Source organism: Manis pentadactyla, chromosome 11 (genome assembly GCF_030020395.1).
Source record: "Manis pentadactyla isolate mManPen7 chromosome 11, mManPen7.hap1, whole genome shotgun sequence".
Lineage (NCBI taxonomy): Eukaryota > Metazoa > Chordata > Mammalia > Pholidota > Manidae > Manis > Manis pentadactyla.
The window spans coordinates 21,482,011-21,509,018 of NC_080029.1; the positions used below are offsets into that span (position 1 = coordinate 21,482,011).

Here is a 27,008-nt window from a genome sequence, read left to right on the forward strand (position 1 = left end):
ACCATTTTCCAGTGCCTATGAGTGATACCTAGGTACTGATTCTCAATGGCCACTAAGTGCACAAAACCGGAGGTAATCGTATCTGAGTTGCCTCCTGATGGAAGTACACAAGACCACCTATCAACTAACCCATGCAAAAATCAAGTATGAATTTGAACAAGCCTCTAGATCTGTGAATTCACAGGCAATAAAGAGGGCAGAGGAATATGTTAAATCACACTATCATCAAAATGTGCTGTACAGCAATCTACATGACTAAAGAACTAGGTTCTTTAATAAATTGCAAGAAAAAATAAAGATGGATAAAGAAGCTTTAGAATATAAAAGACAACATTAACCAATTGTAGGCTTGATTTGAACACACTGTAAAAAAATGTCTTTGAGACATTTGGAAAAATATAATACTGGATGTTGGTTAATATTAAGTAATTATAGTTCATTTTGCATATAACAATATTTTGGTTATGCTTACAAACAGAATCTTATCTTGTAGTCATACATGCAAAAAGGTTAATGGATGAAATGATATGATGCTGGGAATTTGCTTCAAAATAATCCAGAGTGGGTAGGGATATAGGTGAAACTAGATTTGAATGAATTGCTAATTGTTGAAGCAGGCGATGTCTGTGTGGAAGTTTGTTACTTTTCTCTCCATTTTTATATTTGTTTGAAATTTTCTATAATGGAAAGTTTAAAAATAGTTTCATAATTATGCCTTAAAGGAAGTCGTTCAGAAAGTCTGATGAAGCAAGAGGAATGGAGGAAAAGGTCTGTGTCCAATGAAAAAAGCTGGCCCGTTTCCTACCAGAATTGTGCCCACCTGCTGGTGAGCATTCTGATGGATCTGTCTTGGAAACAGCAGCTGAGTAGGCAATGGGGTCATGAGGAACAGAAACAACTTGGTTCCTCTTTTAAAGCAATTATCATACTTCACCTCCAACACACTGAGAGAACCAGAGCAGCAATAGTCACTACCTGGAATTTGTGCACTACCCTGCTATCGACAGAGCATTTTACATACTTCCTTTGGTGAATCTTCAATCACAGCCTTGTAGGTAGATGATATTGTCTCCACTCAAGAGACCCAGAAGTTGGACCTCTAACCTGTGCCTTTACCAGAGCATTGGTAGAACCAGCCCTAAGTTGGATGCCATCGAGCACTGCTGTTTCTCTCTGACTCCAGATGGCAGAGCAGCCGGAGGGACCCTTTATGTGTTTGAGATGTGTGCATGTGTCCAAGCAGGGCTGTGCTGCCTATGCCCGGTGTGGACTTCCTTTAGAGGGATGCTCATTGGTAAATGTAATTGAGAAGAACACGTGACTGGACATGAAAACTATGATAAAATAGAGGGCAGGATGGGGAACAAATACCCCCAAAAAGGGATAAGGTCCTTCCATCTTCTAGGCACTGTGCTGAAAATTATAGTCTAATATGGGCTGAGAGTCAAAGTTGGAGGAGGGAAAGAGTTAGATTTTCTGCTTTTTTTTTTTTAACCCTTAGAGCAAAATGCCCTAAAGCATTCATTCAGTGATGACTACCCTAAGGGAGTATGAGCCTGTGTTCCTCTCTTTTCTCAGTCTTCCTTCTGTGACTTACCTCACCTTCAATTCTTTCCTCTCTTGGGAAGGTGGATGGGAGCAAAAAGAAGAAAAAGAAAAGAGCTTGGCAGGAGGATCAGGTCAAAGCTAAGGACCCCTGTGAAATGTCTCAAACTATGGAGATGCTTATGCAACTCTGTTAAGGGGGAAAGAACCCAGCGGACTAATTTTGCAGGCCTCTATTTTTTTACAGGTCATGATTCACATTATCCCTAAACAGGTTTTCTAAGAGAAATAAGAAGGTCATGATTCACATTATCCCTAAACAGGTTTTCTAAGAGAAATGAGTCTGTCAGAACACTCTTCAAATGACCTTTTAAATTCTAAGAAGCAGGGAAAACTACTTCTCATTAAATGTTCTGTGCTTGTTCTAACTTATGGATAAATGTTATGTCAGATCTGTGATGCAGTATTTCTGTATGTACCTATAGCTATATGTTAGTGTACCTTGTACAATCACATGGGGTTCAATTGTATGCCCATTTAAAAACTGTTTCATGACTGAGACAGTGTAACAAGGTATATACCCTTAGAGAGGACTCATATATTTCCTGGATATTATTTCACTGATCAGTAAAAAGGAGGGATTCCAGGAGCCAAATATCTCAAAATCTCATTTTACTATTTTAAATGATTATGAGGTTTGTTGTACCTCAGTTTTTACAAGCTGTTATTTATTATATCTGGTCTTTATAGAAAGCCAAGGTGAAGTTTGGGAATAGAACTTCCAATATTGTTATTAAGGGAAAATGGGATTCACTCTATAGTGCCAATTTGAGGAGTACATGGTGGCAAAGATAGGGTTGCTGACATCATGTTTACTTTGTTGGTATAACAGCAAGCATTTCTAGGCTGGGCATGCACTCTGTGATGGCTCTCTGAGTCTGTAAAATGGGGCTAGTAGTAACATCTGCTTCACAGGGTTGTTGAGAGCAATACAAATATATTCAAATAATTAAGAACAGTGTCTAGCTCAGTAAGTGGTGGCTGAGATGTCCTTATCGTCATCATTGTCACTTATCCTCACAATAACCTGTGATATGAGGTGGGTTTTAGGGCCTCCCCATCCTGTACATGAGTGTCAGGTAGGGAGTTTACGCAGGGCCGGAAAGGGAAGCCAGGCATTCTACACTGTGTCACGAGGCATACTGTGACCCACGTAGGGGATGATCCACATTGGGATCCCTTTATAAAGCAGCAATACCATAGTGCAGACCTATCTTTCACTTTTCTTAACTCTGACTTGTCAGTAATAATTCTGTATGCTGATATGGAAAATCTCAACTATGTCATTAGGCTTTTTTTTTTTAATGCCAAATAACACGTCACTAGTATGCTTTAATACCAGTTGTGTTTTTTAAAAAGGATAATCCTGTATGCTTTATACATGCATAAAAATTTCTGAAGCAGATACATAAGAAATTCCTAGTGGTTACCTCTGGGGAATGGGATTGGTTGTTAGAGAATAGGTAGATGTTTACTTTCTATTTTATCCCCTGATATACTGTTTGAAATTTTTTTGTCATGATTTTTTTTTAACAAGTAAAAAAGTTAAAAATAAATAAAAGAAAAAGGAAGGTATCTTACTTCATTCAGGCTGCTCTAACAAAATGTTACCAACTGGGTGGTTTATAAGTTACAGAAATTTATTTCTTGTAGTTCTGGAGGCTGGAAGTCTGAGATCAGGATGCAGACGTGGTTAGGGAAGGGTCCTGTTCCAGTGGAAGGCTTCCCTTTGAATCCTCCTGTGGAAGGGGCCAGACAGCTCTGTGGGATCTCCCAGTAGGAGCACTAAGCCCATTCATGAGGGTCTGCCCTCATTCTGTAATCGTGTCCCAAAGGATGCAGCAAGCTCCATCATCAGCTTAGAGATTCATAACACACTAGTATCACAAAGGATGTGAGAAACCACAGGAAAGAAACCTGTATGTGCATTTTTTTAACCCTTATTACACCTATTAATATCCTGCAGAATTATATTCCATGGAATATAGTTTTGGAACTGTTATAAAAATTTCAAGAAAAAAGTGACCTAGCCTTAGGTTAACTGCAAGTGGAAGGAAGGTGAATATTTCTTCAGGAATGGTGGGTGACATACCCGGTGGTATGGTGCAGTGATAACTGAGTCTTCGATTCAGGCACACCTGGGTCCAGATCCTGGTCTTCCATTCACTAGCTGGCTGAGTTCCCTAACCTCTTGGTCTCAGTGGGCTCACGGAGAAAGAGGAAGAACATCCTGTCCTCCTAAGGGCATTTTTAGGGTTAAAGGAGATCAGTACCTGGTCCGCAGTGGTTCTAATAGGTGTTAGTTCCCTCCTGCATACCGTTGGCTCCATCTGTCTGTCTCCAGCTACTGTACTGCGGTTGTACCTTAGTCATAAATGTCCACACTTACCAAAACAGACAGTTATTGAAGGATCCCTTATTTTTGGAAGGCTTCATTTCAGAATTTGTCACAAATGCTTGCATTTTCAATGTGAATTCATTTCTAAAATCTTGATTTCCAGATGCCTATTTAAAGAACATGCCTCTTGTACAAGGCAAGGTTCATGGACTCTGAGAGACTGTTGGGAATCCTGTTTCTATAAAACCTTAGAGCTTTTAAATACAGAGAAATGTTCTCTAAAAATACAGAGAAATTCACTGTCTGCATCACATTCAGGTTTGTCTGCTCCAGGCCATTCCAGGCCCCTGCACCAAGGTTGCCCCTTACTGTCATTTCTTGTGTCAGTGTTAGTGCTCACACACAGTGGATGCAAATTTCACACTTAAATTGAAAAATATGTGCACTAGAGCACTGCCTTTTCAAACTAACCTTTGCATTAAGCTCTTGGATTCTAATTACTCAGCTGCTGTTTGCCTCCCCAAACTACCCTCCCTGCCTGTGCAGATTGAGTTTAAAGTTCAGGAAGTATTAACAAAAGGAATCAGAAGCCAAATCTCAGGCCCAGCCTCTGAGGAATCTCCCCGTCTGCGTCTTGCCTCTCCCTCCTCCTGGGTGTGCCCGCCTGGGAGGGCCAGTGAGTAACCTGCACAATTTTTTTTCTATTTTGGCCCTTCCCACCCAGACGAGAGGACGGAGCGGCAGACAGGCTGGCAGACTGCGGTGAGTCCTGTTCAAGCATGCACGGAGCTTACCTCTACCTGCACCCACGACCCGGACCCCTCCCCACCTGGCGAGGGTCTGGAGGGGGCCTCTGCTCCCGAGGGTAAGGGCTGCTGGCGCCGGATCACTTCATTCTCATCTGCTGTGGTGCTGGCTTTTCTTTTTCACTGTGTTTAAATGGGAGCATTTCTGATAGAATTGAAGGTGTTTTGTTTGGTTGATTGGTTAGTTCTCAGTGGTCCCAAGACAAATGTCTTCCCAGCAGGGTTTATTAGAACTTGTAACCCGATAGCCTAGCCTTGAAACCAAACTTAAGATACTAATTATCTCTGGTTAGTACAACTTATCCTTTTGGCCCTGTAGGGAAAAAAAAAAAAAGACATTGCTTACCAAATAGGTTGTGAAGCAAGGAAAGTGGTAAGGATTGTGGCCATTTTAATAGAGCGTCACCTCTGATTAATTGAAAAGTAGCTTAATTGTTGCCATAATAGATCAAGACTATGTTTTGTGTCAAAACAAAACAAGCACACAGAAAAACCTATTTAAAAAATGTCAAGTGTTGAGAGACAGCTGCCCGCAGAGGGGTTTGAGTAAACGAGTTAAAAGGTAAACTGGTCTAATTAAATATTATGTGACAGCGGAAGTACCGAATTAAATCTGTGGTGCTCTGGGAAGAAAAAAGTTAGATGCTTGATGTGGGATTCATATGGTATTTAAGGAAGAAAACAGATCTTTGTAGAGTGTGTTGAGAATTCTTTGACAGGAGGGTTGGGAGGCAAATGGAAGGGCCTGGGAAGCAGTGTTTTTGGCTTACGGCTTCGAGGATGTCTCCCTCAGTTGCAGTGGGTGAGAGTCATTCAGAGCCATCAAGTTCTGCATTGTTACCAGGCTTCTGAGCTTCAGATATTTATTCTGAACACAAGTGGTTGATGGAACTGGCATGTGAAGGAATAAAACTGCAGCCTCTGGATCCTGGCCTAGCCCAAACTTTAATACCTGTGGAGATTTCAAGAAAAATGTTATAGGAAAGATATGGCTGTGGGTAAGTTAACTTGTTACTATACCCCTCCAGGATGTTTGAGATGGCCCTGTTCTAACAGCCAGGAGGTATCACATGGTGATTGCATTCGGTGTGACGATGCTGGGCTGAGGGGTTTTATAGGAGAATGGCATAGGACACCGATAGAAATTGCACAAACCAGAGGCATTTCCACAACACATGGGGAGGTTTGGCCTGTGCCCAGGTGTCTCTGCAAACCCAGCACAGGCTCTTTCTTGCTGTGCAGGTAATTTAAGGATTCTCTATAAGGAGCAACCTATGTGTAACATATCTAAGTTTTTAGAGCTGCAGGAAATAGTAACCCTAAATTGTTCCAAGAAGAGTATGAAGTAGCTGTGTGTGTTGAAGTGGGGAAGGGCACAGACAGGATGAGAACCCCTGTAGATCACACACCCCTCTTCATGAAGTTTCAGGAGAGTACATACGGTATGTCTTTGGCTGAAGAGAAATCAGTACTTCTTCATGAGTGTCATTATCCGTGTTCCCATGGTGATAATGATAGTAGCTTTCTCATAGCTGTGGTTTCCCCTTGGCTAATTCATCAGAAGCACAGATTGCAGCCCAGTCAGCTTGTTAGAAGATGATCCAAAAATGCCACTTATTTTGTTGCCACCAGGTGAGCAAGAGAAGGGGGTGGCAACCATTATGATGAATGTACCTGGAGTTGTGAGGTTTAAATTAGTGACCCTTTTCAGTTATGATTAAAAAGAAAAACGATGCCACTCCAAGCCACCCAGGGACTTAACAGCACTGACAGCCATTCTCGCCCTCATAGGCATTTGCACCTTGAACACTACATGCTAGAGCATAAAAACTTAACCATCCTACCAAACCTACTTGCTCCGAGACCCAGTTCTCAGTAATAAAATGAAGTTCAGAAAGTGTGGGCGTTTCCCCCTATTGATGGCCTGATCTGCATGTTTTCAGAACTTCCTAGGGTTTCTATATAAGCTACATTGAAGGCAGTATCTTCCTGAATTTGGCTTTACTGAGCCATCTTCATGATGAATTCAGCATTTAAATAATTTTTTCTCTGTGTTCTTCATCCACTCCTGTTGCTTATCTTTTAAGCAGTGATCCTACCAAGCAGACTGAAAGCTGGCCATATACATGGGAACCCAGCTATGCCTTTCAGACAGCCTTGCATATGAGCAGTGTACACTTTCTCCTCCCATGAGCCTCCAGGCCCTGCGTAGCCTTGGCAACTTCTCTGCCATCCTGCGTTTTCTGGTTCCTGGAATTCTTTTCTCTACCACCCACTGTGGTCCCAAACCTCAGAGGTAGGTGTTTAGAGAATTTGAGTGGAGCTAACCAAAATGTCATGGTGGTTTTTCTAAAAACAAAAAGCAGCACCTTCGTTGCAGGGATGCTGTGATAACTGCTGCATCCAAGCCAGGCTGCATGCGCTGTAGGGCCTGGGTCAGAGAAAAGAGTTGTGGATTTAGCCACTGCAGTTTCAGTGCATTTCCTAAGTGGTCACAGTTCAGGTAAGGTGGAGCAAAGCAGGGAAGTGGAGCAAAGAGGCTCAGCCACCAGCTGGTGGCTAAAATATAATTAGCCTCCGCCTGCAGTCTTCAGCGAGCTCCAGTTCCTGCTCCTCGGGGCTGTGTGCTGGTCTTGTGTGTTATGTCTTCCCTGTGATGTTCCTTACACGTTGCTGCTCTTCATGTGAATGCTGTGGGGTTGTTGGAGGATGTAGCCCTCCAATCATTCAGTCACACTTCATCTGTAGGCACATCCTAAGCCAGGAAGAGACATCACAGAGGGACCTGCCCTGAACTTGTCTTCATAAGCATGTCATATCCTCCACACCATCTGTAAAAACCTCGAAGGATAATATAAAGTAGGGCTGAGAGTAAACAGATTTCTTTTGCTTTGGTTTGAGACAGAGAATTTGAGGATTAAGTACGAAGTGTGTGTGTGCACACAGGAGTAGACATGAGGAATATCAGATGAAACTTCAACCTGAGGATTTTATAACTTTTTGAGATTAAGGTGAAAACTGGTCCACATTTAGAAGTCACATTTGGCTGAAAGTGATGTTTTCCTCCTCTTAGGTTATATAATAGCTTGATTGCAAAAATGGCCCCAATTATTCTCCTTTTTGAATCTAGTCCCTTGAGATATGACTCTGTAGCTCCTTTTATCAAGAGGTAAAGTCTGTTTCCTCAGCTCCTACATCTGGGGTTGGCCTCATAGCTTACTTGGGCCAATAGATGTGCAGAAGTAAAGGTGTGATTGCATGCTGACCCCCAACCTAGGTCTCAAGAGGCCTCAAGCACTTCCGCTTGCCCCCTTGGGATCCCACTTGGTCACCATATGGACACTTCTGGACTTGCTTGCTGTGGCCTGGAGACCCTTGCCAAGCCATGATGCTGTACTCTGACACCAGATGCATGTGAGGCAGTCCTGCACCAGCCAGCTGACTGGCAAAACCCCTGAGTTAGTCTAGCTGAGATCACCAAACTAGTCCAGTACCATAGATTCATGAGAGTAATCAGTGCTTATTGTTTTCAGCTACCGAGTTTTGATGTGGTTTGTTATGCTAATCATAACTAATGGGTACATGTGGTCACCTGGAGATGGTGTCTCTGTATTCACTTTGGGGTCTGTTAATGTCATCACAAGTGCTTAGTGCAACTCAGCATAGGAGATTCAATCATTGGATGGAGGGCTTCTGTTAGGTGGAGGTGTTCCCAATTCCTGTGATCATCAGCATTACTTTGAACTCTTTCTCACAATACAGATACCTAGGCCTTGTGCCAGAGTGTTCAACAAAATATCCATAGATGGGGGTCTAGGAATCTGTAATTTAGAAAGCTCTGGTGATTGGCTGGGATTGAAAATCAGTAATCCAGTGGTCTTGTCAGTTCCTTCCATTATTGAAAGATGCCGTGATTCCAGTTCATCTGTACTTGGGCGATTAACACTCAGATGGTTCAGAGTTCATTACTTACTTGGCATACTTCCAGCTGCATAAGTAAACTTCATATGTGATTACCTTTGGACGAAAGCACATTGACCTGACCTTAGGTGGGAAAAAATCCACAGGTGCAGATTGATGCCTGCAGTTGTGTATTGTTTACTATTGTATCCCCTGGGATTTAGAACATGGTATGGAGTCCATGAATAAATCTTAGGCGTTGGGATGTAATAGGACCCTGCTTTGAGGGCCTTATAGTCTAATGGGGGAAAAACAAATCAAATATCCATTACTTGTTATGTATTAAGAAAACAAAACTCTGTTAACCCTTCAACTATAGGTGAACTTTTACTATGATGGGTGTATCAGTTGTTGCGACAGTAATGCTGCACTAGAACTGCCATAAAATCTCAGTGGCATACAATATGCTTTTATTAATCCCTGTGTCTGAAAGTTGGGGTGGGGAGAATCAGTTGATCTTTTTTTAGGCTCAGTTGGTGGTAGCTTTATTCCACATGTTCCTTATCCTCCCCCTGGGACTGGCTGTTAATTTAGTCATGTTCTTCTCCTGGTGATGGCAGAGATACAAGAGCCCAAGCCACACTGAACAAGCGTTTTTCAAGCTTCTGATTGTGCCATACATCTGTTAATATCCTGTTGGTTAAAGCAAGTCACATAGTCAAGTCCATTATCACAGGGTAGGGAAATACATATTTGCATGGAAAAATGGCAGTCATGTGGCAAAGGACATGGGTACTGAGAGGGGTGAAGAATTGGGGCTGTTAGGGGAAGGGCATGGGAGGGAGTTGCAGTTTTTCTTGCTTGGAAAAGCTGGTGAAGTCCTAGCTGGATCCCAGGAGTAAAAAAATGCCTCTGGAACTAGCCTGTTCCTTGTCATGTGCAAGTGAGCGTCAGCTTCTTTGCTACTATGATTTATCTGATGGAATTTTAAAGGGAAAAGAATTTGGACAAGTACCTCAGACTTGAGAGGTACAGAGATGGCACTGGAATGCCAACAGAATGCCTCTGTTTCTGTCCTCACTCTGTCTTCCACAATGTAAAGGGTGTGGATCACTGGGCTCCGTCATCTTCTGACCACTTCCAGGATGGGCATTTTTTGAAGTGGAGTCGTTACTTTAGATCACACAACATTCCTTTGCTATCATCACTTCCTTCTGAGGCAAAAAGAAACCTGTTTCTAGCTAGTCTGAACATTGGGGACCTTTTCCCAAACCCTAGCCCAACGTTGCAGTGGTTGAAATTTGGGTGAACATGCCTTCCTGATGGCCCATTGTTCCCTGATTCATTTCATGAAAGGCTTGTGGCCTATGCCTCTGGTTGAGCTAGGAAGCCAGCGATGATGCTCAAGGGTAGAAACCATGCATTATAGTATTACTGAGAATAATAATGGACTACTTTATTCGAGGCCACTGATTTATGAGTGTTGCTGTTGATCGTTCTGTGCCATTGGATCTGTGTGGTGTGTCAAATTTACCTCTAAGGAAACTGAGATACAAAGGATTATGTGACATCCCTGAGACCACATCTGTGGTCCCACTGAGATTAGCAACCTATCCTCTTGGCTTCTCAGCTTCCACATGGCAGTCAGATGCTGCCTTGCTTCACAGAAAGCATATGATGGTATCATTACTTGCTGATTTATCCTCCTAAGAAACCCCACCCTCCTAGTACATATGGTCCACAGGAAACAAGGGCACCTAGCAGAGGTGTTCAATAATATAAGATTTCCACACCACAATGTTAGGGAAAGTCAGCTGGATTATAGGTCATTTCTAAATTCTATTTCCTGAGGTTGCTTTTGTTACTGTCTTGACCAACAAAACAATTGGTGTGGGGACTGTTCAGAAGTTCTCCCAGGTTCCTTGTGACTACTTCTGTCGTGTATTTTCTGATTCCTCACCTCCCATTTCTGTTACCTGGTGACTCTTGAGCAATTCTTGCAATGGATTTCTGACAAACAATGATATTTCTATTTTATGTGAAAAACTGACTTGATTAAGCAACTCATTTAAACTAACGCTTTGCAGGAGGCATGATATGATTAGAGCAGGCATTTCTAGTGTAGTTTTGTCAAATGAACACATGCAAACAATCAGATAATTGCAGTAGCCTCAAGTATATATGGTTTGCTATAATTAATGTATAAGCTGGTTATCTTGGATAGGTTGTTTCCATTTCTGGTGATGGCTTTCCTGAAAACCTCATGGGTCTCCCATATAACACTGATGTTACATAAAATAATGTTATTTGAGCAATAATATAAAGTCCTACTTCTCTTTCTTGCTCAGTGCCAACGGTTGTATCTGCATTGTTTATCTCTGAAAACCTAGAAGCCAGCATAACAGAATCTAAATAGATAGCTCTCAGATGAATGTATGAGGGAGTGAATGGTAAGATTACAATATCCAGCTTCTAGCAAATTTTAGGATCCTTCCCAGGTGTTTCTACCCCTGAGAAAGGGCAATGAAGGGTTAATGTTCTCTTAACTGGAGCTGGAGGGGTTTGGATAGGGATCTCAGCAGAGCTGCTGAATCACATTCTTTCTGCTACTATAGCAACAGGTTGAGAATTCTGCTGGCATTGTCGTCTGCCCACGTTGGAAATGCCTGCATGCAGGCCACTTTATTGGCTGGGGGACCACTTTTATTTTTTTCTATGATGTTTCAATGAAGCAGCCTGTTTGCAGAGACAAAGAAGGCAACACAAAGCAGGGGCTTAGACTCCTGGAAAGGCGGAGACTGATCTTGTTTTGATTGGAAGGACATTTCTAATCTTTTGTTCCCTGAAGAGGTGTGAGATGGAGAAGGAATTGAGGTTTAATTGGCAATCAGGAGCATCTTTTTTCCACCCCCTGGTTAATGAGGCCTCTCTTCTGAGAAACGCCCCCTGGCAGCATTTGGAAAGCTTTATCATTGCTTAATAAATAGAGTGATAGTTAAGCTCTTGGATTATTGCCCATGTTCACTTCTAAGTTTGGAGATGCCGGAATGGACCAGAATGTAGGTTTTTCCACTCTGCATTCACCAGTCCTTCTGATCAACTCCGTACCTGCCTAGTTTCCTGAGAAGGAAGGACAACGAATAAGAGATGGAGGTGTTAGTGTTTACTTGGTGTAACAGTATTTTAAAGAGGAAAGAAAATGGGGAAGCTGCTGAGGAGAGTGGCTCAGGTGGTGGTAACTTCCCGGGAGGCTTCCCATGCCCTGAGAAAATGCTCAGCCTGTTACTGAGGTGAGGTGACATCAGAGCTGAGGGCTAAGTGTGGTTCTTGCTGAGCCAGTGGGTGAAATCGGTAGATGTTTAATATCACTCTGAATTGACTTATCACATTGCCAGAGTGGTGGTATTACTTCTATATCTTGTGCTAACTTTGCACGCAGATGGGGAAATCTGCTTGGCTCACTCCTCGTTGCTGGTTCACAGTACCTTTTGGTCAAAATACCTGAATGTGTGGAGCCTTCAGAAGCAGCCCTGTTCTTTTATTAAAAGTTCCATTTTTAAAACCTTTTTATACCCAACCTGTTAAATGCCATTTGAAAATGGAATTAGCCCTTGATTTTCATGTCTCAGAGTCCCATCATCACTGCTGTTAAGTCCATTGTGGCCACTGAAGCTGCTCTTCTTGTTGGAGTGTCATCCAGAGAGCCCTGGGCCAGAAGCCAAGAGCCTGGGGTCTAGTCATAGCCAGGAGTGGCCTTGGGCAGCTCACGTGGGGATTTTAATTCCACTACATGTAAAATGAAAGGCTTGGATGACATTTCTAGGATTTTTTCCATATCTCTCCCCCACACAAAAAAAATGGTACTCCAGTTTTTAAAAGTAGAAAATCCTTTGCTTTGTTGGACGTCTTAAAATCTGCAACTCGGTTAACTCTTTCTGTAGAGCTCTGCTTCGCTGTTGCTTCCTCAGGGAAGTCCCTGGTCCCCGACTGAATCAGGACTCCCCAGCCATGTGTTCCCTGAGAAGTGTGTTCTTTTCCTTCATCACACTTACCACAGTTTGTAACTATCTCTTTTTTTTCCTGTGTATCTTTTTCTTTTAATTGAAGTATATTGATATACTTGTCATATACAACACAGTGGTTCAACAGTTACCCATATTATTAAATCCTCACCTAGAAAGATGTTACAGAATCTTTGAATATATTCTCCATGCTGCACTACTGTCCCTGTGACTAAGTTATAATATGATGGAGAATTTTTGTGCCCCTTTATCCCCCCACCACATACCCACCCCTCCCCCTCCTTCATGGTAACCGCTATTCTCTTCTCAGTGTCTATGGTATACTGCTGATTTGTTCATTTTGTTTTGCTTTGTTTTTATATTCCACAAATAAGTAAAATCATAGGTATTTGTTTTTCTCCACCAGCGTCATTTCACTTCACATAGTACCCTCTAGGTCCATCTCTTCTTTCTAGAGTAATATTCCATTGTGTATATGTACGACGTCTTCTTCATTCATCTATGGACAGACACTTTGGTTGCTTCCATCCATACCTTGGTTATTGTAAATAATGCAGTGATAATAGGGGTACATATATCTTTTGGAATCAGGGATTTTGTTTTTTTTGGGTAAATTCATGGAAGTGGAATTACTGGATTGAATGGTTTTTCTATTTTTTTTTTTTTTTTTGGAGGAACCTCCATACTGCTTTCCATAGCAGTTATGCCAATTTACATTGTTATTTCTTGTCTTTTGGATAGTGGCCATTCTGACTGGTGTGAAGTGATATCTCATTGTGGTTTTGATTTGCATTTCCTTAATGATTAGCAATGTGGAACATCTTTTAATGTGCCTGTTGGCCATCTACTGTAGTTCTTCTTTGGAGAAGTGTCTGTTCAAGTCCTCTGCCCATTTTTTAATTGAGTTATTTGTTTTTTGGGTGTTGAGGCTCCTAAGTTCTTTATATATTTTGGGTGTTAACCCCTTATCAGAAGAGTTACGAACTATGAATATATTCTCCCACACTATAGGATGCCTTTTCATTCTGCTGATGGTGTCCTTTGCTGTACAGAAGGTTTTTAGTTTGATATAGTCCCATTTGTTCATTTTTTATTTTGTTTCCCTTATTTGGGACACATGCCAAGGAGATGTGTCCAGGAAAAAATTGCTCATACTTATGTTCAGGAGATTTTTGCCTATGTTTTCTTCTAAGAGTTTTATAGTTTTATTTCTTACCTTCAAGTCTTTGACCCATTTTGAGTTTACTTTTGTGTATGGAGTTAGACACTAACCCAGTTTCATTCTCTTGCATATAGTTGTCCAGTTTTCCCAACAACAGTTGTTGAAGAGGCAGTCTATCCCCCATTGTATATTTATGGCTCCTTTATTATATGTTAATTGACCATATATGTGTGGGTTTATATCTGAGCTCTCTATTCTATTCCACTGATCCATGGATCTGTTCTTGTGCCACTGCCATACTATTTTGATTACTGTAACTTTGCAATATAGCTTGAGGTCAGGTAGTGTAATGCCCCCAGATATGTTGTCTTTCTCAGGATGACTTCGGCATCTCACTCTTTTTTTTTTTTTAATCAATTTTCTCTCTCATCATGAGACTGAGGACTCTGTGAGGCAAGCACCCAATCTTTTTTATTCAACATTGATTCTGCATATAGGAGTCACTCAATAGGTCTTTGTCGAATGACTGACAGTGCTGCATTCAGCTTTACAGAGGTGCAAAGATGATTATAACACAGTCTTTGCTCTTAAAGTTCTTCAGATTCACTATCCCTGTTTCTCTTCTCTACCATCTCACCTGACACCCAAAATATACTGCAAGAAATTAAAACAGGAAACCCTCGTTCCTGTCATTGATCTGATTATTAGATAGGTTTGAATTTTCTGTGATTGGGCTGATTTGTCTTTTGTGACAGAATCTGTGAAACGAAGTAAGGGGCTGGAAGGAGATTATGGAAGATAGCATATACAATGGAAGTGATGGGGAAAAAAAAGAAGGAAAGAATGGGAGGGAGAGAGGAAGGAAGCTATGAGGAGGGGGAGAGAGAAGAGTAGTGAGAACATGGGGTTATATCTTTTTAATTATTTTGTCTGTGTCTTTTTTTGACTGTCAGGCTTTACAAACAAGGACATGGTTTTTAAATAAAATTATTACCTGAAGTGTTGAGTAATGGCACAAAGAGTTTGTAACCAAAAGGTAATTATAAAAACACAAAAAGTTGACTGGATTCCAGAAATCCTTTGCTTTATATTTTAAACCAGAAAGGTATCAATTTTCAAAGGGATTAGCAGGTTCCAGTAAACTAGCAGAGTTGTGATCAATCCAGGCAAATGCATTATGAAACCAGGGCTAGCCATTACACATTTAAACAGCAAGGAGCAATTTGATTTTTACCAACAAGCCTAGTCTAGACCCTGCCAGGAGGGAAGAGCAAGATTCCTTAGGTTGGAGGTGTGATGGTTATTTATCAGCCAAGTACAGGAGGTGCAAACAAAAGCTGATTTAATTAGACAGTACAACTTCCTTTTGTCTTGTTGAGTTCCTAGTTTGTTGGGGGAGTGGCTTAGGGAAGCTTTACTCATTAAGTTAAGTGTCTGTGGGCAGCATGAAATCTCTAGCTTCAAAAAGCCAAAGCGGCCTCAATTTATCTTGAGAAAGGTACAGGTAGAGAGTAGGGGCAGGTGAGAAGGGCAGTTTCACCTCTGGCTCCTCTCCCTAAGAGTTCAACTTTCATGGCAAAGGATGATTTTTCCCTTCAGAGTTGTTCCCCTCACACAGTTTCTGGGTCTGTGGGTGCTCTTAGGTCGGAAGTCAAACCCTAACAGCCTGTATCCCTCCCAAAACCATTCCAGGAAGAGCATAATGGCTAAAGCAATCACATAATCTCTCTTTATGGGAACAAAGGAATTTTAGCCAACAATGTAAGGTGTGCTTGTGGGCTTTGTGCCTACGCTGCACAAATCCTCCCACGCACGCACTATGTCCATTCTGCTCATTCACTATTAGGCGGAGACAGTGTGCTTTGTCATGCTGGCTGAAGACTAGGAAATAACTGTTGGGTTTAAAAGGAGCCGGCCGTAAGTCCCATGTGTCTTGCTGGGCAATATTAATTGGTCACTCCTTTATTTACAAAATATACACAACAAGGATGGTATGTGGGGTTATGGTACTTTCCTATTTGATGTTCCCTAGTGAATTTGTTTCAGAGAAGGTCAGCCATAAGCAGTCTCATGGTTTTCTAAGAATTTGTCTCTTTCGAGACCTGTCAGGAATAAACAACACTTTAACAAAATTCTTCACAAAGCAAATCCCTTTGTTTCCAGTGGTAAATCTTCTTTTAACTCTCCGCTCTGCCACTTCCTAACTGTACAGCTTGGGTGTGCTGTTTAACCTCTCTGTTGCTCATTTTCTTCATCTTCATATGGAGTTTATAATATCTCTCTCAGAGGAATCTTGTGAGAAGCAAGTAAGATTGTCTAAGAAGTTGTTTTGCACAGTGCCTGGCACATAATTTAAAAATTGTTATTGTTTTTAGTATTATATATTAACTTTTTCTTTTGCTCCTCCCAAATTAGAAACACCCTTGACATTTGGTCCTTGTCAATATCAGGCTTCTATTCTGGTGTGGAGAGAGGAGAACAGAGTAGACATGGCTGGGCAAGGATGGGGGTATGGAAACCTATGCCCATATTCTATTCTCTCCTATGCCGTTGCTCTTACTACTGTCCCATATTACTTCTTCACCTGTTGCTGGATACAAAAACTAGGTGCAATACAAAAAAGAATACAAATTCAGCTTTGTCTTCCAGGAAGTGGTAAGTTCCAGGCTCACTTTCCCATTTCCCAAGTCCATTATGTGCATTTGCTGTTCAGCTCAAATCCTAGGTCAGACGTACCATATGAACTAATACCTAACACAGAACAGACACAGGGCAGTGTAGCAGTGGTACCAGTTGTTCTCATCATGGAAGACAGAGTGACTGTCAAACCGTTTGATGCTTAGAGGGAAACACTTTTAGAAAGTCAAAGAGCAGGCCAGGTATGAAACTCTCCGAGCTCTCTAGTCTCTGCGGACTTCCAGGCTTGAGAGGAAGGAATGTGAATCACTGGACTTGGAAAGAAGGCCCAGGGAAAGGAAACAGGAGATTTCCTGTCCATCTCCAGCTGTGAAAGAGTTGTCAATACAGTGGGGCCTTGGAGAATGGCCAGGACCCTGAGCTTCTGTAGCCCTAGTTTCCTGACCCACAAAGTAGAGGTGACTAGTAATCATTAAATGCAATAATGTATATAAAGCACATGACTTTAAGCCTATCATATAGTGAGCACTCAATAAATGTGAGCTGTGATTAGCTCATGAATAACACCCAGACACTCAGCTATTCGGAGGCCCATCTGACTTCTTAGTCCAATGTACCTTGGGCTTCCCCACCGTCTCCTGAGGCTGCCCGCCACTCACATGTTGACCACAATAAGTGGGGAAGAGGTGCCCTATCTGTCTGCAGCTGTGGTTAGTCTTGACAGTCCATAAGTTGGAGTGAAATGACCCATCTGAAGGTTCAGATACTGTTCTATCATTACCATACGTGGTAAGAGAGGAGGGGTCGAGACAAGCAGGCCCATCACACCAGGAGCAGGCCATTCTCCGGCAGGGACTGCAGGGTGGCATTGTCTGTATTTGTATCTTTAACATGAATTCACATTTTATCATTCTTTCCTTTGTGTCTCATCAAAGGAATGCCTTATTTTGAATCCATTCTGGTGAAAGTAGGGTGGCTTACACTGTTATCTTTCAAAATAAAATGGTTATAGTGTTTTAAAGAATTACAGGGTTTAAAAAAAGGAATTACAGGGTTTTAAAGACTGGACAAATTCAGGGTCATCTAATACAACCCCCTCACTTTATAGATGTGGAAATTGAGGCCCAGGGATATTAAAATCTCTGAGTAGCAGAAGGACAGGTCTTCCAGCTCAATTCAGGGTCTTCCATACATGGTCTTGTGGTTTATTGCTTTTGCAGTGTGGACACAAAACAATTTGGGAGCAAGGTTGGTCATCTGTATGAAGGATTCTCAAATGAGATAATGACACCTTTGATCCAGTGCCTTCCTGTCAGCACATTATCCCTGACTCTTCGTAGGAAATGCGCATCTATTATGTTGAAGAAGCCATGATGACAGAATGAGTAGTTCCTGTTTTTCCCCTCTGAAGGTCAACCTCCCCCACACACTCTGTGCCCTTAGATACACAGTCATGATCAAAACAGATTCAGATCCCTGAGCTCCATGCATGGTCCATGAAGGAATAATTCATAATAGGACCTCATCCTCTATCTCTGCAAGTCCAAGAAAAGGTCAGATCACAGAGCACAAGACTTGGATATTTATGAATAGATTTTTTATTCAGTTAACTAAGTAAAATTGTTACAGGTAGATAAACAAGAAGTTACAGAGAAAGTATTTGGAGAAAGTATACATCCAAGATATAATAGCAATTGTTCAAACCAAGGTTCAGCAAATTATGGAATTGTCCTCTCTCTAATAAGACCTATCCAATTTTTCTTTCAGTCTATTGAGTATTATCTTTTTAACAGTTTGGATGTAACATCTGGCATCCCCTTTTTTGTTTAAAGCCAATAATAGTATCTATTATTTTTTTTAAGCAACTGCTATGTGCCGGACACCATAATGAATGCTTTTCATGTGCTCTCATTTAACTTGGATAGTATGGTAAGGTAGGGGTGATTTTCCTCATTTTGTTGATAAGGACACTGAGGCTCAGGGATCAAGGTAAGCAGATTTTTGGGGTGTTTCTGTTCCCACAGAAGCAGGGTAGAGCTAGGTTTTAGGCAAACACCAAGGAAAGGTTGTTAATCCAGTTTTTGAACCAAATAAAGCTCTGCCACTAGACCATCTTGTCCAACCTGGCCAATGCTACCCCAGAAACCAGCCCTTCTGAATATTGAAGATGCAGCCTTTCTCTCCTTGATCCTTCCACAGTCCCTCAGTATGAATGGCTATGAGTCCTCTGGTGAATCTGGTTTCCCTTGAGAATTTCTGGTTCCCACAGTTCTTTCACTTTTCTCTGCAACAAAGCTACCCTCTCTTCGTGGCCCCTATAACTCCCAGGCTGCTAGGGATGGATTCAGAATTACAGCATAAGTGGCTAGGCCTTGTCCAACACCAACAGGCACATCTATGAATAATGCCCCAACATTCCTACTTGGACTCTGTGATTGTGTTCTGTCTGCTTAGAGTCCTTTTAAAAATAACTTCTGGAACTGAGCTGGATGTCATAAATCCAGAGACAGTCAAGTCTTATCCCTCACTAAGGATGATGATACCTAAAACTTGTAAACTTCTGTTGGGGAAGTTGTTTCAGAACCAATCTGCATTCAACAGACAAAAACCATGCCCTTTCCTTAGTCAAAATATAAAAGCTAAAGATATAATAGCTTCAGATACATCATCTCACTTACCAACCACAACAGTCAGATAGACTGTAAGTCCTTTCTTATGTATAAAGAAATTGAGACAAGGAAGCTGTCACACACCAGCAAATGTCAGTTAGAATCCAGGTTTCTCTAACTCCGAAGTTTGTGCCCTTAAGTGCTATGGTGTATTGTCCCTTTTTAAAAATAGGATATATATTTAAAGAAATTTACTCACCAGCATTGACTCCAAGTTAGTTATGGCTGTTTTGAGAAATCAAACACAGTCAATCTCAAAGAATAAAGATTGACCACCACTTAGGTCATGCTGAAGAAAATGATGCAGATTCTGAAAACTCTTCCAAAAGATATACTCCTAAAATGCCTAATGTTATAATTGCACCATTGCAGTATGTGTACAGCTTGCCATCTTAGACTCATTTGGAGGTATAATTTTTGTTTCTTTGTCTTTTTTAATCTCTCTTGTTAATGTTGGCCTGTGCTCATATTTTATGAAATGTGAAAGGTCTGAGATGTCATTGAGATGATTCCCTAAACACACTTCCAGTTATAACTGTTCCTGTAAATTGTCATTTTCTCCCCCATGCTTGCTATTCAGTATAAATTTGATTTTTAGAAGTGCTCCTTATTTAAATAATGTTCCATGCAAAGTATTGTTTGCTCTTCCATTTAAATTATCAGTGTTTATTATTAAGCTACCAGCTAGAAAAGATAGTAATTATCATGCTTAGGCACAGCTGCAAAGCTGTCATGGCTTGATAATTTGTTAAGGAGTTAATGCCCCAGTGTACCTTTTTTATTGTCTGCTTTATTTGGAGAATGTCCAAGTTTAGCTAGATTTCCCCTTCTTCATTTCCCTAAGAGCTAGTGAGTTGAAAATACTACTGTTTTCCCTAATGGGGTGAATGTCAAGGCAGAGCGAGATCTGGGATGTCAGAAAGCTCTTAGTTTCTCAAAATCATACACAGTCATGAAAAGATGAGGACTGAGTTTCAAAAAGGTGAAATTTCTTGTTTACAGTATGACTGATCAAGCTATATTTTTGCAATTAGTGCCATATGTAAAAAATAGAGAGAGAAGGTTAATATAGAGAGAGTGAATGAAGGGATCAGTATTCCTTGGTTGCAAGCAGCAGAAGCAGGCTCTGGCTCAGTTTGTGAAAATGGACGGAGCTGTACACTTATGATATGTCCACCTGCCTGTGCATATGTTACACCTCAAGTAGGTGGAAAGGGCATCGGCTTTGAGATTTGATTGTTGTTTGACCTTAGGCGAGTTACTTAACCTCTATGAATTTCATTTTTCTCACCTGTAAACTATAAACTAATACTAAACCTCCCAGAGGGTTGTCATGAGGATTCTGGAAAGCAGTGTATGTAGAACACCCAGTCCAGGGGAGACAGGAAAATACGCACGTACCTGATCTGCTCACTGGGTAGAGGATGAAAAACTGGGGAGGCCTTTCCTATGCTAAGATTTGGAGCTTCTCTCTGGGGGTTATCGCTTTGTTGGGGGAGTGACCTCACATCATTATGGATGTTGTGAGTGGAACCTGTCACAGTGCATCCATGTGGGGACACAGTGACTCAGTGGCTGGGAGAAAGGGTACTTCTTCCTGTCAGAACCACTGCTAGACAGTTGTCCCACGCCACCACTGGTGGTTTCCTTTTCCTGTGTTTAGTCACAGCCACACCGGCAAGTGAGAGTGTAGTGACTGATCCAGATGCTAGATCCAGGTGCTGGCTGCCAGGTGCCTTGTCAGACTCCGAGGAGCATGTAATTGGGACCCAAGACAGGGTAAAATCTAAAATAAAATAAACATAGCCCTTGCTTTCAAATAGTTCATAGTCTAGTATCAAGGTATACATGGTTCTTCTGAAAGCTACTTTTTTACCTCTCTTTCTCTCCTGATGTCCTCCACTCTCTGGTGCATATTCACTAACATTTTCATTCTTATTCCCTCTCTCTGTGTCACACACACACCCTTCACTGAAGGTTGCTCCCGTAAACAGGATAAAAGTCATTTAATGTGGCCTCTATCCAACAAAAGCAATCAACTCAGAGCATATATCCTCTCCTTGGCTCCCCCAAACTATAGATGGCTGTATCTTACATTAATTATAACAGAAATAACCATTTATTAGGTGTCCGTTATATGTAAGGCACTGTGCCAGGCCCTTGCTTGCATTATCTGTGACTCTTACAATACCCTGCAGGGCATCATTATCCCATTTTATAGGCAAAGGACCTGACACTTGGAAAGCTTAAATAGTTTGCCTGACATCACCCGCGGCCGGTGGGTGGCCCAGTGTAAACCTGCTCTCTCTCTCTCCATGTGCCATGCTCCTTGTGAAACTGTTTGCAGTGTTTGCTCTGATGATTAAATAATGTAAACATCCCTGTGTCAGTTTGTCAGTCAACGGTGCACATTCAAAGCCATGTGTTTAGGAGAGGTTGGCACAATGGTCATTCTTGCTGTAGTTAGTTTGACTGGAAAGGTCAAATAAAGAGCTACTCAGCCTTGCAAACAACTTCTCTTGTTTTCTAAATATCTTAATATTCAGCAGCAGCAACCAGCTGTGCCATCAGAAGGGATATGGAGCCTACTTTATGATCTATATTAAAATCTCAGACACAGGCATTGTAGGAAAAGCCTCTGTATTGAGAAAGATCTGCCAATTTGTTCCCACCTTACTGGGCTGTCTCGCTCAGATTAATTTAATACTTACTGCTAGCCTCTGCTCTGGAAATTTGTAGACCGATAGAGATATCTGATGCAGATTAAAGCAAGCATGCTGTGAACTGGGCACAAAGGAGTCCGCTGATAAAATGCATGTTCTGAGTGGTTTGTACCAGAAGGCACAGTGCCAAGTGGCTACACTCCACTAGTCCTCATGTTTTGGCCTCTAACCTTTAATGGCCAAACGGAGACAGCTAACTCTAAGTAATCCACAGTCTCATGGTATATACTGGGACTTAGGTCACATTCAAATGAGGAGGGAGGTCAAAAGCCAGCAAATCACCATGGATCTACATGTAAGCTTTTCAGGCCCAGAAAGTTAATCATACTCTTGTTTTAAGAGATGAGACTTTCTGGAGATGGACACTGATTTACAGTTGGAGATGCATGTTGGCAACATGGCTAACATCAGTTTTTTGCTCAAAACCCAGAAGTTGTTATAAATTGAGTTTCTTCTGCATGTGCTTAGATCTTTGCAGGTATTTTTTCCAGTTCTCACAAACAGCCCCTTAAGTTGTTGGATAATTACATTTCACAAATGTAAATACTGAGCCGGCCGGCATCCTACCCAAGTGTATTTGGTTCCAAATCTTGAACTCTTTCTGCTCTTCCTCAGTGCTTGAAGACTTCCCGTCTGCTGTTGTATTACCAATTGAAATGGCAGCCTCTTTGCCAGTTTGACTTTAACCAACATAGGCAGTTATCTGTCATTTCTCTTTTGGGGTTCACAAAGCACTTTGTGTACACCTGTAAGGGCACTTTGTGTTGTATTATACTTGCTTTTACTGCCTTGTATTTGGTTGTTTATATGCCTGTTTCTTCTGCTAGATTCAGAACTTCTGAAAGGCAGTGATGGTATCTTATTTATTTTTCTAAGGTAGGCCTGTCACAGTACATGGCAGTGTTAGGTAGTGGGTGGACTGGGTTTAAAGCTTGTTTGTTTAGTTTCACTAACATTTTATCCTCAACGTATGGTACACTACCTGGTGGCAAACTGTATATGCTCAGTAAATATTGAATGAATGAATGAATATAATCTTTGATTTTTTTCTCTCTATATAATCTTTTTATCACTAAAACTGAGGGATAATAGTATCTACTTTAGCGAGTTGATATGAGATTAAATGAATGAATGGAACGAGGATGAGCAATGTTATGATGGTGAGTTTTGAGATTCAGACAGTGGTTTTGAGATCCATCATGTTGCTGTATGTCTAAGTAGTTCACTTATTTTTATTTATAGTAAGTAGTCTATTCTATGAAGATGACACAATTTGCTTATCCATTCTCCTATTGACAGATGTTTAGGGTGTTTCCAGTTTTTTACTATTATGAATGCAGCTGCTGTGAATGTTTTTGAAAAAGCCTATTTGTGAACAAATTTTCCATTTCTTTTGCACATAAACATAGGAGTAGAATCACTGGGTCATATGGTAGGGGAATGTTTAAATTTGTTAAGAGGCTGCCAAACCATTTTGCAAAGTGATTTTATAATTTTATGCTCTTACCAATAATATTGAGAGAGTTCTAGTTACTCTGTATCCTGTAACACTTGACACTATCAAACTTCCCAGTTTTAGCCATCTTAGTGGATGCATATCTTAATTTGTAGCTTAATTAACACTTCTCCAATGTCTAATGATATTGAGCACCTTTTCATGTGCTATATGGCCATTCTGTAGCTTCTTTTATGAAGGGCTTGTTTTTTTAATTGGGCTATTTATCTTTCTGATTTGTGGGACTCCTTCATGTGTACTGGACACAAACAAGTCTTTTATCAGTAGCTTGCCTTTTAACTTTTTAAATAATGTCTTGATAGATAAGCTAATGAAGTGCAATTCACTATGTTTTTTTTATTCTTCATAGTGCTTTTAGTGTCCTAAGAAATAATTGCCTATTCCAAAGTCATAAAGATACTTTTCTGTGTTTCCTTCTAGAAATTTTATAATTTTGGCTTTCATATAGATCTGTCATCTCTCTTAGGTTTATTTTTGTGTATATAGAGAGGAAGAGGTTGAGATCTATTTTATTGAAAGAACTTCCTCTGCCATTGAATTTCATGGCACCTTAATGCAAAACTCAAATGTCAGTATATGTATGGGTCTAGTTCTAGACTCCATTTTGTTAATGTAAGCCCTCCAACACTTTTCTTCTTCAATATTATCTTGGCTATTGACAGGCTTTGGGAGATATCAATTTGATTGCTTATCAATTTCTACCTAAAATTTAAAAAGCCTAGGGATTTTGATTGAAATTACTTTGACTCTATAAATCAACTTCAGAAAATTTTCTATCTTAACATTCTATGAAGTTAACATTTGGAGTTTTCAAATCCATGAACATGAAATCTCTCTATTATTTGAGCCTTCTTTAATTTCTCTTAGCAACGTTTATAGTTTTCAGTGTAGAGGTCTTATGCATCTTTTATTAAATTTGCTTCTAGGTATTTGATATTTTTATGCTATTGTAAATTATAATTTTAAAACTTTCATTTTCCAGTAATTTGTTGCTAGTATTTAAATATACAATTGGTTTTTAAATAATGACTTCGTATCTTGAGACCTTGCTGCATTCACTCATTAGTTCTATAATTGTGTTGATATTTTTGGATTTGCTGGGTAGACAATCATGTCACCTGTAAATAAAGAGAGTCTTATCTTTCCCTTTTGCTTTTTATTCCCTTTCCTTAGCTTGTTGCAAGGCCTAAGAACTCCACTACAGTGTTGAATAGAAGTGATGAGATTGAGGGAAGCATTCAGTATTTCCCCATTATGATGTTAGCCGAATTTTTTAAATACATGCCATTTATCAGACTGATTCCATTCCTTGTTTGCTGAGAGTTCTTATCAACTAATGGATATTAAATTTTACCAGACACCTTTTCTTCATTTATTGAGATGATCTCACAGTATATTTTTATACAATATAAAATCTAATGTGTCTATACACATTACTCTCTGCATGTCTGGATAGCTTCCATAATATTCCTAGGAGTTGCAGAGAAGTTACCTAAGAGGATAATGTCCAGATGTTAAAGCACCTCTGAAGGTCCTAGTACCAGGCACAGTTTAGTGTCACATGAACTCCATCTGAGTTCTACAATTAACTTAGGAACACTTTTGGTAGTTGTTATCTTCAGTTCCTCCATCAACCTTCATAACACCATAGGTGTCTCTTACTTCAGTGGTAAAGGTGAAACTTTAGTGCTTTTCATTATTTTTTCACTTGTATTTTCTAAATTTTCTTCAGTGAACATGGATTACTTATGTTAAAAAGAAGTTTTTAAACTAACATATAATGAATTGGATTATAGATTAGTAGATTTAAGGCCCATTCTTATCAATCTTTCTGAAATTACATCCAAGTTATATCTTTGAATTGAATTGAATCTCTGAAAGTATATGTAAATTATATCTTTGATTGGATTTGTGTGTCCTAAATCTAATGTGTCTAAGAGCAACACATTCACAAAACATTTAATAGTGGAAAACAAAACTCTTCTTTGTTGATCCTTCTATTATTTAATTTCAGAAGATGTTCATTTTTTCCTCTTTTCCAACTTTGGGTTCCTAGATAAAGTCCCCAGCACGGTTCAGTTCAAAAGTTACGTACCGTCTCTTCTCTGGGAACATACTTGTCAGAGCAGGAAAATAAACCGAAAGAGATCATGCCTATGAGTACTGTGGTAGAGTATAGATCAGGGGCTTCAGCCCAGCTTGGAAGTTGAATGACTTGCAACAGATCAAGTTTCGAGTCCAGGGTGACGTTGCTCACAAGTAACTCTTTCCCATGTTGGCTTTTAAATTCTGGCCTTATGTCCATCTCAAACTCTTGAGGTTTAGAAGGCTGGAGCTAGAAAAGCTTTCTTCAGAGTGGACTGAGAATAGCAGCTCTTGGATGTAGAATAGGGAACAGAGACAGGCGGTTATTTCCAACTGCTGGGCTTTGTTTTCATGGAGTGGAATCATTATCTGAGGAGCCATCAATCCTTGGGAGTTCATTTCCACTTCCAGGAAGTGATGTGTCACTGGCCTGCCAGGCTTTATCACTGGAGTTACAGAGCCCCCCAAGGAGTCATTCTCAATCGCTGTCTTTTCAAACTAATCAATTTTTTTTCTTCCTAATCACAGGTTCCTGATACAGGGAATGTTTTTTGCTTTTTCTCAATACTCACTATGCCTATGAGGGGATATCAGTTATTTTCACTGCCTTATGTTATTACTAAAATTAAAACTTTCGTACTAAGCAAAAAAAAAAAAAAACCCTTAAAATGAAGAAATAAGTGCTCATTTTTCTTCTTTCATCAGTAATAATGAAAATTTGTTGTAAAGCATGCTACATATTACAAATGGCATTCACAGCCATTTATATGTCATTTGGTCCTCAAAACCATATTGTGATGGATAGAACAGATTATTTTCCTTGTTAAAAGTGAGGAAGCAGAGTCTTAGGAATCGGGTGACTTAACTCAAGATTAGATAGTTCTAATGAGCTGCAGACTCAATACTGGTAGTATGTCAAAGTGGTCAAGCTGAGGGCTGTGAAGTCAGACCTCCTGAGTTCCAATCCTAGCTCCAACACTTACCAGTATGCAACTGTAGTCAAGTCACCAAACCTCTGTGCTTCAGTGTCCCCATCAATAAAATAGGGATAGTAGTAGGACCTACCTCATGTAGGTCTCTCCAGGATCAGACGCCTTAGTATCCTACGGCTCTAGGCAGAGCGCCTGGCATACATTACATGTCTCAGGAGTGTCAGCCATGCCATTGCTACTGTCTTAGAGGTGGAGGCAGTAGTAGGTTATTGTTCCTCCCTCTTTCCAGCTCGTTCTCTTGCCCTAAAACCTGAAACTACTCCTGAAGTTACCAGAGTTACTCCAGACACACTCCAAAAGTCACCAAGGGCCCTGTGGGGTCAGAGCATCCAATCCCAAAGTAAATACTTTGAACAAAACTAACACCACAAAGATCTCTTGTTCTGGTTCAGTTTTGCCCTGATTCTGAAGACAGTTTGTGCTTAGCTCCTCTTACCTACCCCTTACCCCACTTATTCTTAACTAGAAATTGTTAAGGTTTTAGATAGAGTAGTTATATTCTTCCTCTCTAAATATTTTTAGGACTATTTATATTTTATTTGCTAACAACCTT

General features: G+C 40.5%; 1 protein-coding gene across 9 annotated transcripts in view; it reads left to right on the top strand.

Annotated features, from left to right (window-relative positions):
• Window positions 1-27,008, top strand: part of STON2 (stonin 2) — a 149,670-nt gene that overhangs the window by 86,460 nt on the left and 36,202 nt on the right. For 7 of the 9 annotated variants that reach the window (XR_008992432.1, XM_036882140.2, XM_057488241.1 and 4 more), the window contains one exon: window positions 4,668-4,808. The exons of the other annotated variants lie outside the window; for them this stretch is intronic. Coding sequence is in view for 6 of the 7 variants with exons in the window: in XM_036882140.2 (XP_036738035.2) it covers window positions 4,668-4,808 (141 nt within the window). In the remaining variant the exon portion in view is untranslated. The remainder of the gene's footprint in view (window positions 1-4,667; window positions 4,809-27,008) is intronic. 9 annotated transcript variants of the gene reach the window in all.